Source organism: Malus domestica, chromosome 01, assembly GCF_042453785.1.
Source record: "Malus domestica chromosome 01, GDT2T_hap1".
NCBI classification, from domain to species: Eukaryota; Viridiplantae; Streptophyta; class Magnoliopsida; order Rosales; family Rosaceae; genus Malus; species Malus domestica.
In genome coordinates this window covers 21,186,895-21,200,383 of record NC_091661.1, presented here as the reverse complement: position 1 = coordinate 21,200,383, position 13,489 = coordinate 21,186,895, and the positions used below count along the sequence as shown (strand labels likewise).

The 13,489-nt window shown below is 37.7% G+C and overlaps 1 protein-coding gene and 1 pseudogene across 1 annotated transcript; both read left to right on the top strand.

Annotated features, from left to right (window-relative positions):
• Nucleotides 1–1,155: 1,155 nt before the first annotated feature.
• On the top strand, nucleotides 1,156–2,943 carry LOC114823977 (uncharacterized; annotated as a pseudogene).
• A 6,577-nt stretch (nucleotides 2,944–9,520) lies between these two features.
• Nucleotides 9,521–10,950, top strand: LOC114826159 (probable inactive purple acid phosphatase 29). Its single transcript, XM_070824680.1, has 3 exons — nucleotides 9,521–9,773; nucleotides 9,998–10,392; nucleotides 10,560–10,950. The coding sequence occupies exons 1-3, from the start codon at nucleotides 9,605–9,607 to the stop codon at nucleotides 10,794–10,796; spliced, it is 801 nt and encodes a 266-aa protein (XP_070680781.1). The 5' UTR covers nucleotides 9,521–9,604; the 3' UTR covers nucleotides 10,797–10,950.
• The last annotated feature ends 2,539 nt before the right edge of the window (nucleotides 10,951–13,489 follow it).

Below are 13,489 nucleotides of genomic sequence, written 5' to 3'. Positions count from 1 at the left end.
ACGCCTATTTCACCTAAGCTCCGCTAAGCCCCAGCCCGATGTTCGACTAGCGTCCTTTAGAACCTTGTGTGTACTTACTACAATTTATAGGAATGTGGATCCTCTCCGATCCTTCAATTGTGTCTGTTTATCGTACATCGTGCGACCGGTTTTCATCAGATACTTTTTATATTTAATTTTAAATAAAAAATTTACAATGATTTCTGACGGTATGACATATAATAAACTAACACGATTGGAGAATCTCTAAGATCCTCACAAAGAGAATCCAGAGAAGATCCTCATTCAATTTATAGCATAAGGAGTAAATTTGGTACAAAATAAAAATAAGCTAACGTGGAGTCTCGGTCATTGGATCCGTTACAACGATATCACAAAATTGGACTAAACTTAATAATGGCTTTACAAAAGTGGACTTATATCCAATTATGCCTACATTAAACAGTCATGTGTTTTATCCCAATTTTTGTCGAGGGTAAATACGACTTTTTGCCTTACTAAAACTCACTGCTTGAAACCTAATTCTCCCTCTTCTTGTCTTATATTCTATCGATCCTTGTATAACTACTTATCTAATTGCTATAAAATTTCATTGTTACCCTTTTAAGTAGTTCATATGTTATTCACATAACAAATATGGACAAAAAAATAGATGAAATTTTAAAAATTTGGACCTTGAGAAGATAATTAGCTATTTATAAAAATTTGGAGGTATAAATTGGGTAAAATAAAAGTGCAAAGTAAAAATTGATAGCCACTTATAAGTTCAATGCTAGTGTGATTAAATTTTTAAATCAATTCTTTTTAAACTAGATAACGTTGTGGTTAATGATTATTATTAGTTTTGATTAACGTACTTATTTCTATTAATAACATATCATTTGGTTTGTAAATTTTATTTATTTCGCATTACCCAAAACAAAACAAAAGTAAAATAAAAAGGGAAACTAGCAAAAAATCCAAAAAAACTTTATTTTTAATGAAAAACCCTTTTTAAAGATATAATAAATAATACCAGAAAAATATATAAATGTAATTTTTCATTAAAAATGAACAGGACTAGAAATGTTTTGTTAAAACTCCCAAAATAAAATTGCAAATTACTGGTTTAAAAGGTGAAAAGTTTAAAACACGAGCGAAATACGGTGCGGGGAGGAGCAGGCAATAACTAGATAAACCCTGGTGGCTTTTACTGTGGCCGAGCAAAAATCCTAACGCGAGATTGAAGAAGGTGATCTGAGCTATCAGCTACCTGCGGTATCTCGATTGAGCAATTGCGAGAATGGGAGGCAATAATAACAGGAGGAAGCGAAGCGAAAGCGACGGAGGAGGAGAAGAACCACCGCCGGAGAGGAAGATGGAGATTCTGCCGTCGATGATAAAGAACAAGGAGAAGAGGTCGGCGGTCCACGCCAAGCTCAAGCAGCAGAAGAAGCTCGAGAAGCGCAAGAAGGCCAAGGCCCGTGACGCTGCTGAGAAGCGTGCTCTCGAGCTCGGCGAGGAGGTAATTATGCCAATTGTGAATTTATGAACTGATAAATTGGTATTTTAATTGTTAATTGATGTTTAATTTTGGTATGATTAGCTAATTAGTGTTGTTAATTGCGCTCTGTAGCCCCCGGCAAAGAAGATCCCGAAGACGATTAAGAACACCAGGGAAGTCGATGAGACTGTTTGTAAGCCCGACGACGAAGAGGTTCGTTTTTGCACCTTTTGATTGTGCTTGACTGGCTTACAATGTTGCAAATGTGAAAAGATTTGTTTTTTATGCGTGGAAAATTGAATGATGGTTTGGTTAATTTCGGCTTTGTGTTGTGTGTTGGATTGCAGCTGTTTGCTGGAAATGATGCCGATGAATTCAGTTCGATTTTAAAGTGCGAATTGAATCCAAAGATATTACTTGCCGTTTCAATTCTTCTGTATGTACATTCCATCTCCCCTGATTTTTTACAGCATTCCGTATTTGATGTGGTAAGGGAATTTCTTTGTTTAGGTTATATTTGGTTTACGGTTTTTTGTCTTTCGGGTCTGCAGAGGGGGCCTGAGTTTATAAAGGAACTACCTTCCGTGATCCCAAATGCAACCTACTATAAAAGAGGAACATATGACTTGAAAAAGGTGCTTTCTTTCGGAATTCCCTCCCTCCCCCTCCTCTTTTCAATATGCGGATCGTTAAATTCGAACAATTTATATATGTATGTTTTCTGGCTTTGGTTGCAGATCGTAGAGTATGCAAATAAGAAAGACTTCACTTCTCTAATTGTTGTGCACACCAATCGCAGGGAACCAGGTTGGTTCTGTCTCGTTTTGAAGGGTTCTATAGTATTGTTGTGTTACTAGTGCTCCCTCAAGCTTTGTTTCTGATGACAAAAACTTTTAGATTGTTACAAGGTTGGTCACATTCTGTTTTTCATATCTCAACACTAACCTTTGATGCTAGCCTCTTTGCTTTACACATGCTACACGGAAGAGTTTTCAGCTTCTTCAAATTAAAAAAAAAAGAGGATACATATAAACTCAGAAACTTATATACACTACAACAATAAATCCTACAGTTTATAGTCTCACTGTTAGATTGTGATTTATAGTCTCTGCGTGTGTGCGCACATGTGTACACATGTATATTTATTTTGTTTTCCTTATTGTTTATTTGATATACCTGCAGAATCATGGAAATCCAACCAGTCATGAGCCCGAGCTTGTATTAAAGAACCTTACAACACGCCTTGGTCATCGTATTGGAAGGTTGTGTTCTTTATCTCTGGCACTGACAGAGAAATCTGAAACTAACAAGTGGGCGTACCTATAGCAAACAAGCAAGCAGTCAGTCATTCCACCAAATTCAGGCTTAACATAAGCAGATATAACTTTGTAAGTTTACGCAACAGTGATAAACAAAATACTAGGAAAGAAGTAGCCGAAATGCAAAACTGTTACCGCACACTTACTCGTTTTTCTCGGATGAGAATGCTTCTTTTCTCATGCATGCCCAATCGTCCTTATTGCTACCATTATGTCTTAGTGTCTCTGTCACAAGCTGTGCAGCATCCCTCAGCAAATCATGCGGATCTGGGAGCCTCCATAGAAGAAAATTCCTCTCAACATATATGTTTGTTAGGTGATCCAAGGATGGGATTCCTACTTGATCTGCTTGAAAATACGGATTTTTGAGTATCCGCGCCCACACCTTGTCCTTCAAAGGTACCTTTTCCACTAATCTTTTTAAGACTGACGGGTGAAGCATCAATGCCTATTTCATAAGATCAGCTGAAGTAGACTTGGCATTTTCCGGTGCACCTTTTGAAGATTCTTCCTTCTCAAGATAGAAATGGCAAATGGCGAGGGAATATGAAAAATTTGGAAACAACCATAAGGAGTTATCACTTTTATATTCTTCAGAGAACCGTTCTAGCCATGCATGCTCCTCTGCCCTCAACGAAAAATAGTCAACGTAGAACATGGCTCCCATTGGATCATCTGAATCTAGTGAAAGTAACAACTTGCAAACTTGTAAAGCAGATCGATGGCAACCACGCCTATCCATATTTCTCATGCGAGTAAAAAGTAGCGTGAACAGAGAGGCTTGTTTGTTTCATGGCTGTATTTTAGTTGGCAATTGCCCTGCAAGGGTGTGAACATTGGATTCCATGCACATTCCAAAGCATATAAGCACTTCGAGATAAGTTGTGCTGATATTTGATGTTCACCCGAAAACTTAATAGTACTCTGCCATGGTTATAAGCGAATCCAAATGATAAGGATTGTATAACAAAATACTTGCAATGCCATTGATATCATGTAGGATGAGGAATGTACGTATCTGCACGTACGATCAAAATCCAGATGATGATGCATGAATCAAAATGACACCAAAAGGACGCGAGATCACATATCATAAATCCTAGTCTGACAAACTCTAAGCTGTGAGCATAAATAATGTTCACACCCTTAAGTGATACAGTTCAGTAAAGAGTACTGCATAATTTCACATGATCGTCAACCAGTTTGTCCTGTACAAGGTGCTACACTTGGGTGTTACCAAACTCAAGTGATACAGTTTCAAACTTTCAGTCTCGTAAGAGATTTATATTTAAAAAAGGGACACTTTGGATGCGGTCCCTAGCCATCAATATTCTTTGATTGAAACCTTATTAGTTTTTAGTTTTTGATTAAGGTCCCTGACATTAATATAATAATGTAAGTTACTATATTTTTTTAAATTAAAAATTAAAAATTGAAATTTGTAATTGTTTATATTAATGAGATTTTAAATAAAACCCATAATTTATGGGATTAAAAATAATAAAATATAAATTATACTCTCTATTATATTGTGTGTGTGTATATATATACATATATGTATGGGTACATTAACCAAAATTAATAAAAAAAGTTATTGTACCAATACATGGATACATTCTCAAATCAACGAAAAAGAATATATCCATATAAGTTTAAACATGGATTAAAAAATTAGAATGGATTTTATATTTAAAAAGGGTACATTTTACATATAACAAATTGATATATTTGAGAATGGGTATATTTAAGATTAAAAAAAATTGAAAAATTATATGAATGGGTACATTTAAGATTAAAAATTGAGAATCTTTTTATATATATATAAAAACTCATAGGTACAAACTTAATTTAATTAATTTTTTATTATTTTGGAAATGTTTGAATTGAAAATTAATTAGAAGTTTAATAGAGGTGTGAGTATTAAATCTTAAATTAATTACTAATTTTTATATTTAAAAATTATTTAATAAACATGTAAATTCATTATCACATTAATGCTAGGGACTTGAATCAAAATTTGATAACTAATAAAGTTTTAGTTAATAAACATTAAGAACTAGGTACCGAATACTAATTTTTCCTTTAAAAAATCCAAAGGAAAACCTTTTACAGTATCCAACACCAACCCATCACAGCTCGATGATGACTCAGCACATTGAACGCAAAAATCAACAAAATTTTACCATTTAAATTAGAATTCCTTTCATTTTCTTAAATCCACTAAAAAGAAAAAAATAAGAATTAAATTAAAAAAGTGAACCTGGTGGTCGTCGTCATCGCCGCCGTCGTTGAGGAGGTCAAAGGGATTGATTTTAGCTTTTCCATTGAGCTGCTGGCTTTCTGCTTCTCCTTCTGATTCGGATTCTATTACGTGTCGGTCTTCTTCTTCTTGTTCCTTCAAAACTTTCTTTAGCATTTGACCCGACATCGCCGCAGTAATCGGAAGCTCGATTCTCTCAAAATTCTCAATCTTTTCTATTCAAATCAGCTTCAGTAATTCACCAACCAACAAATAAAACCCAAATTGCCAAAAAACTCGAGCTCAAGTCCGAATTCGATTGCTGGATTCTAGATATCCCAATAGGAAACAGGATGACTAAACGACATCACTTCGGTGCTACTTTGCTCAATTTGCCACGATAACAATAGTATTATCATTTATATTTGTGTAAATTGCATTTTACTTCTTCGAATTTGAGTGCAATTGTAACCTCATACAACATTTTAAAACATTTCAATCGCATATACAAACTTTTATTTTGTTACAATTTCATATATTCATTAGTTAAACTGTTAAGTGATTACGTGACAAATACATGACCCACAAATTTGATCACGTGGCATAAAAAAAAAATTTGGTTATCAAAAAACAATTTAAACAAAAAAATTAAGTGTTGTTTGAACAAACGATATGATCTATAATAAAGGTTTGGGAGTGGGCTAATAATGTTGTTCAAATTCTCCTTTGGCAATAATCGAATATAAGACTCTCACTTACAAGTGAAAAGAATACTACAAACCATAGTACTGAGTGCTGCAGATGTAATTTTAGTATAGAAAAGTTGAATTTAGTCCAATTTTGATAGTGTATTTAGTAAAAACTCAAAAATTGTATATCTTCAAACTTAACTCTTTGATTAACTTGCTACATAAGCAAGCTTTGAGTGAATGTTTCATTCATGTTTTACCCCCAATGAGTAGTGGGTACACCTCATGCTCATTAATTATTAACTTATTATATGTATTCAATGTTATCTCTAAAATGTTTGGACTAGGATCATCTACCCTCCTATTTCTATCCCCTTTCATCATCTCCTCTCACATTCTTTATTTTGTATTTATCTTTCTATAAAAAATTAATACAAGATATTAGTGTGGCTTAACCGTGACCGTTCAAATAGGAGGAGAGGGAAGGGGAGGCAAAAAAAGAAAGGAGATAATCCTACTCTAAAACGTTTTATGAGTAATATTTTTTTTTTCTTTAAAAAGGGAGACAATTAGTGGCAAACCATGGTTATTCATCCCTTCCCTTGAGACTCAGATACCATCCAGATGTTTTCTAGACAGAGCCAGCGAACAACATCATCGTGGCCGTTGATTCAAAACAGATGCAAATCGTGCGACCTCTAATATTTTCAATTTATGTCCCGAGGAAAGAAGGCGCTAGCACTGCCTCTTCCTTCTTTTTCCTTTCCTGCTCTCTCACCCAACTCAGTACCTGTCAACCCTTGCAAGCTTGCCCTCACGACCAAGTAATCCTCAGCAGAGGTTTGGGGGACGAAGGGAAAGGCACAGCGCAGAACTCGTTACCTTCGCCCTCGCTACCAGCAGGCCCGTCTCCCTCTTGCTGCCACCGACAATGATGGTGTACGAAGACTGGATTGGTCACCGGCGGAGGGATCGAAGGGGAAAATGAAGCGGGCCGAATGATATGCCTATCGGACCAATTTGTAAAATTCGAATTCTTAAATTTTTCCCAAATCCATTTCCGTTAATTTTCCCCCTATTCTAGCTTGAAACCACTGCAGACGCTAAAGATTTTATTTGTGGTTTTTGGGAAATTGATGGATTAATTCTTGGGTATATGAGAAGTCTTTTGCTCTTTTGGGTTGTTTGATGGGTTAATTCTTTGATTAATCCTTCCTATTTGCCTTTTGGACTGGGAGAAGAAAAAAGAATGTCGAGGAGTTTGGGGACGAAGGGAGAGAAAATGAGAAATGGAGACGCTGAAAAAAAAAATTCAAAATAATCTTGGGCCGTAGGATATGAGCTGAACGGTTCGGATGGATTGATCCCCACTGTATGTTTGTATGTTGAGAATAAATCTCACATTGATGAGTGAAGGGACCTTGCATGGACTTATAAGGGTTGCGTTACTCCTCATATTGCCAATTGGTTTTACGGTGGAATCTCAACTTTCTTCATGGTATCAAAGTAGGTTATCCACGTGTAAAGCCAAACAGCCACATGCGCTTCAAGTCATCCCGTTGTGTTGTTCACGTGTTAGACTTGAAAATTCGCCACACATGAGAGGGCATGTTGAGAATGAATCCCGAGAAAAAAGACCTTGCATGGGCTTATAAGAGGTTGTGCTACTCCTCAATTGGTTTTATGGTAGAACCTCAACTTTCTTCATGGTATCAGAGCAGGTTATCCCAAGTGTGAAGCCAAACGGCCACACGTGCTTCACGTCATCTTGTTGTGTTGTTCATGTGTTAGGCTTGAAAATTCGCCGCACATGAGGGGGCGTGTTGAGAATAAATCCCACATTAATGAGAAAAAAGACCTTGCATGGGCTTATAAGAGGTTGGCCTACTCCCCATATTGCCAATTAGTTTTATGGTGGAACCTTAACTTTCTTTAATATGCAGAGAAGGATTTGGCGAGGATCCTGGTCCTTCCCCCTGGCCACAAGTCTAGCTTCCACACCAATAACGAGCTTCAAACCCAAGACCTCTAATTTTTAGTTTTAAGGAAGTCTCGTAATCCGTCATTTACCACTAGGGTAGACTAATTTTTTAAACCACATTTACAAATCATGTGATATGTCACAAATAAAAAATAAACGCATTAATTAACACTTAAGTTATAATCTAATCATGAACAACCGTGTTATACGATTTACAAAATAAAACCTAAAAAATAGTCGCCCTCGCATTACCCCTTTTTATTTAGTGTGGTTGGCACACATGCTGGCGTGTTAGTTGTTACTGCATATTGTTGAGGTGTGTGCTATTCACACACTTCTTTTTAATTCTTACACACTCTTAGTTAATTTCTGTCATTTGAATCTGATTCGAGGTCAAAAATAAAAAGAATATGTAAGAAGTAAAAAAATGTGTGTGAATAGTATATTCCTCATACAGTTAGGCATATTGTACATGTGGACAAACAAGAGTTTACTTCAAACTCTATTGCGATAAGAAAACTAAGTGTGAGTTTACGAATAACAAAGCTGCACTGATGACACTACATCTTGTATGATTGTATCTAATCCGCTGGGGAATATGCTTACAGTCAGTGACGGATCCAGGATTTTACACTCGGGGGGTCCCAATAATAAAGGTCAAAAAATTTATCGACAAAAACAACATTGAAAATTTAAATATAATACATTTCATTCAAAAATCATATGCAAAACAATATTACAAATTATAAAATCATAATTCAAGCGTCCATTACGAGGTTTCATAAGTTACTATGAAGTACCTAAGTTATTGATTATCTAATATGGACCGCTAAATTTAAAACACCGGTCAAATAAAACTCTCCCCAAACTCCCACTATCTTTCTAACCAAACACACCATTTTTCTCTTTTACTAGTTTCCAAACATCCACTTTCTCTCTCACTAAGAACACAGCTGTCATACCTCCACCAACCACCTCCCTCCCCATTCTCCCTAAGCCATGGTAGCTCCACCCCCAAATTTCATCAACCCATGACAGATTATATCCATCTTACTAACCTTATGTAGGAAATTTCACCTATAAGAAAAATTACTAAGGTGGTTGAAATAATTTGGAGAAATTTGGGCTTATGTAATGCCCCGCCAGACGACAAAGAAAGGTTGGAGGAGAAGTGGGTGGCACCGATGGATGAGACCATGGCAGAAGCAAGGAGGAGAGAGGCTGGAATGATCCCTATTTTCTTTCTTCTCCGTGCGCGGTCATCTTCTCTGAGAAGAAGACATCCACTGCAACCTGCAACCTACAACCTACAACCTGCACAGACCTCATGCTCGAGTACGAGAGGTCCCCGGAAAATTTCGAGCAGTGATTTAGGATCGCCGACGGATCCTGGGACCTCCCAGGTCCTTATGTGGATTCGTCCTTGCTTACAGTGATTCTAAATCTATCACTTTTTTTGTAATTAGTGCTTAATTAATTACACAGACAGATATTTAACAAAGAGTCAAATAACACAGTGAACAGATAATATAGGCATAGAAATTGAAAGGATGTAGGATTTTCTTAAATCATCTCTTATTTAAACGATTACTATTAATATTAAACTCTTGTCAGACTGAGACTGATTTTTTGTTTGGTTGCCGAGAAAAAGTTAAAACTGAGTTTTTGCTTGGTGCAACTGGTGAGTTTATAATGGTGGTTCAGTGCCTCTGGTGTGGAGATGAGAGTGGTGCAGTGACAGTGAGGATGAAGAGGGACATGGAGGTGGTAAGGAGTCCATTTTTAGCGGTGGTGGTGGGGGTGGCGCTGCTTCCGATATAGGTTTGGCCGCCGCAGAACAACAACACCACCAACAAGGTGGAGGTGGGGAGAAGAAGCTGAGGTTTGGGACAGATGGGCAGTTTAAGATTCTGCAAGTGGCGGATGCACTATGCCGATGGCAAGACCACGCCCTGTTTGGATGTGCTGCCGTCCCAGTTTCCAACTTGCTCTGACCTCAACACCATCGCCTTTGTCCTCCGCATGATCGAGGCGGAGAAGCCGAATCTCATTGTCTTCACCGGTATTTGTCCCCCCCCCCCCCAATCATTGTTGGTGATGTTTATAGACAATGACATTGATGCAAAACAGAATGTTTTGTCCACTATTTAGCTGATGATCATTGGTTTTGGTTTAGCTAGGACATCGTTTTAGCTGATGATCATTGGATTTTGTTTAGCAAAGTTTTGATTTAGCCATGATACTCGGCTTTTTTATTGTTTCTCCAATCTGAACTTTGTGTAACAGGAGATAACATATTCGGGTTTGATGCCACGAATGGTGCTAAATCTTTGAACGAGGTATACGCCCCAGCAATCGCGTCTAACATCCCGTGGGCAGCTGTGTTGGGGAACCATGATCAGGAATCCGACCTCTCGAGGGAAGGGGTAATGAAACACATAGTTGGGTTGGAGAACACTTTGGCTCAAGTTAATCTTTTAGACCAAGATGTTATTGATGGTTTTGGGAACTATAACCTAGAGGTCGCCGGAGTTGAGGGCTCTGGTTTTGAAAACAAATCGGTTCTCAATCTTTACTTCCTTGACAGCGGAGATTACTCCACGGTTCCCTCCATCGGTGGTTATGGTTGGATCAAACCCTCCCAACAATATTGGTTTGAACAAACTTCTGCAAAGCTTCAGGTACTAACCTTACTATTTTGCTCATCGTTTTTTTATGGATCACATATACCTAAACTAGTCATTTCCATCAACCCTTGCACAAGATTGATATGTGACGATTAAGATCTACATTGAGTAAGTAAATTATTTCTAATTAGTTCTGATGACACCGTTTTTTTCCCCTTCAGAAAGCGTACATAAGCAAGCCACTGCTCCAGAAAGCACATGCGCCAGGGCTCGCATACTTTCACATACCATTGCCAGAATTTGCTAGTTTTGACTCATCGAACTTTACCGGAGTGAGGCAAGAAGACATTAGCTCTGCTTTTGTGAACTCGGGCTTCTTCACAACCATAGTTGCAGCAAAAGATGTGAAAGCAGTGTTCACAGGTCACGATCACCTCAATGACTTCTGCGGGAGCTAACTGGCATAAACCTTTGTTATTGTTTAAACCCAAATTTACACCATCAGCCCGTGCAATTAAGGCCGTTGAGTGAGCATAGCTCTCAATCGTTGGATGAAAAAGTGGAGATAATTTTTATCATTATTAAAGGATAATATTATGATTTTAATCATCATGTTATCTCTTAGTAATATATTAAATTATTATTTGATCAAATCTCAATTGATTTGGATGATGATGGGATATGAGGGTATGTATAAGGCACGACAGTAGATAGATATGTATGCAGGTATATACCTTTTGATGGTATGCAGGTATATGCCTTTTGAGGGTATGTTGGTTTTGGCCACGTGAATGTGTTTTTTGGGGATTATATTCTATCTTATTATGCGTGCATGGCTGCACCTGCATTAATGTGGTGGACATAAAGTTCTAATTGGACTAGGAGACAATCTGAGGGCACGATTTCTAAAGATAAGGAAGGAAGAAATGGTTTTTTCGAATAATGGTGAAGTAGAGTCAGATGATGATAGCATATAAAAGATAGGCTCCTGCTTATCTTGAAAAGTCTTTGACTGAGGCTCTAGTTGATAAGTTTGAATTGAAGTTAAATTCTACACTAGTGGGGAGTTGCGCCACGCGACATTTGCTTCTATAAATACAATACCGTGAACAACAAATGGACCTCCAACTCAACACACAAACTGCCCTGCACAAACTCTCGTTTTACGCAAAATCTCTCAGACATCTTGAGATTTTTATTTTCCTTTTTCGTCAACACATCTTCAGTTTGGATAAACAGCACTGTGAAGGCAACCGGTGATACCTTCAGTTTGGATAAACAACACTATCGCCGTAGAACCGCCCGATCGCGGAACACCTTCAGTTTGGATAAATAGTACTGCGTCGAGGTCGACTGGTTATCTTTCCAAGTATTGGTCGAGAAAGATTTTCGGATCTTTATTGGCAGAGGTCATCTCATTAGCCTTTTCGACATGGTAAGCAGGACCCATAAAAATGATGTAACAAGGTTCATTGTCATTATCCTATAGACTGGTTATCTACAATTGGTGACAATGGCGTGTGTTGATCATGCAAGCCATCGTCACTGCAGTAAATTCTCAACGTGGGACATCTTCTGAAATTGTCAAACCATTTGCAGACCAACTATGAGCACTTGTTTGATGTTGGTGAGCAGTAGATCTTCCGACAAAGAAGGTTGGTTGCTCGGGTTTGGAAAGACTAATAGTTTCAGTTTTCAACATTAGAGCAACTGATGACATGGTTAGCCTATGATTGGCATCTTGTTCAAGCATCTTGTTCAACACATAATAATCCAATATGGATGTATTTCGAAAATTCATCTGCGTTGCATGAATCTTTCAACGATGGATCCATCAGCTCCAACACTTTCCTTTCATTCCATAACTACCAAGCCTGCATGCGGTTGTTAGGATACTGTCAGATGGCATATTAGGATGATGACATCTGTACAAGGTTGCTAGTAGTTAGTTACTTGTTAACAGATAAATAGGAGATTGTAAAGATGGAAAGGTGGTTAATGAAATTGTATTGTTTGTATTGTTCTTCTGTTACTCTCTCTCTCTGTGCAATTGTGGAAGATGTAGAGTAGGGTTTTAACATTGGTATCAGAGCCAAACGTTCGTTCCTCTCAATCCTTCTCCGTTGTATATCACCGCAAACATTGGTATCAGAGCCAAACGTTCGTTCCTCTCAAGACCAATTCCGGGCCGAAATCAAGACTATCCAGGATTTAATTCTTCTTCAATTGAAGTTGCTTGCGGAAAAACTTGGTGTTGAATCTTCTATAGCTACACCGATGCATCAATTGTTCATCAAAATGGCATATCTTATCTCTCTTGTGAAATCGAATCAAATCGTTCTCAAGCTTCAATCTTTCCACAAGGAAAATGTTCGGGCCCGAGAGAAAGTAGCTGAATTCTGGTCTCAATTCCGTCCAAGATACAAGCCCAAGACTCGTCCTTGTCTACGACCCATATTGAAGAAATTCAAGAAGGTGCGTGACTACGACAAACATCACGACGATGATTCTGCGACGTGTAATTCCAATCCAAATTTCAAGGAAGTTTTGGGGTTTTTCGAAAATCTTTGGCTCGGGAGAACGAAAACATTTTTTATTTGTTCGACAAGGAAGCTAAAGATTATGTGAAAAGTTCTCCAATTCTTGATTCTGATTACAAGACAGGAACCACAAAGGATTTGGTTTCAGGGTTCCCTGTTTTTTATTGTGAATTTATAGGAATGGAGAAAAAAGTTGCTGCTTCGAAATTAATGGCCAAGAAAGGTGAAGACTTTTTGCTTTGTGATGTGGGTCTTTGTTCTTTTCCTGAAATGGGTTCTTTCCCTGAAGTAGTTATAATTTCGGTTGCAAAATCTGGTGAAAATGATGCCCACCATGTGTTTACTGGACTGCAGCAAACGATCGACATTGCTTCTTTGAAGCTTGGCCTCCATAAATTCATTTGTGACAAAGGTGGAGGTTTACCAAAAGACAAGATTCGGAAGGACCACTCAAGAATATCCAAGAATTTTTTGGAAGATATTGAACTCTTAATTGTACCTGCTGACCAAATTCGTATCACTCTCCAAGTGTTTGATGAAAGGTCACACTCAGCAGATTGTGATTTTCAGTTAGGCTATCACATGCCGATTTCTGACACCGGAGGTACACT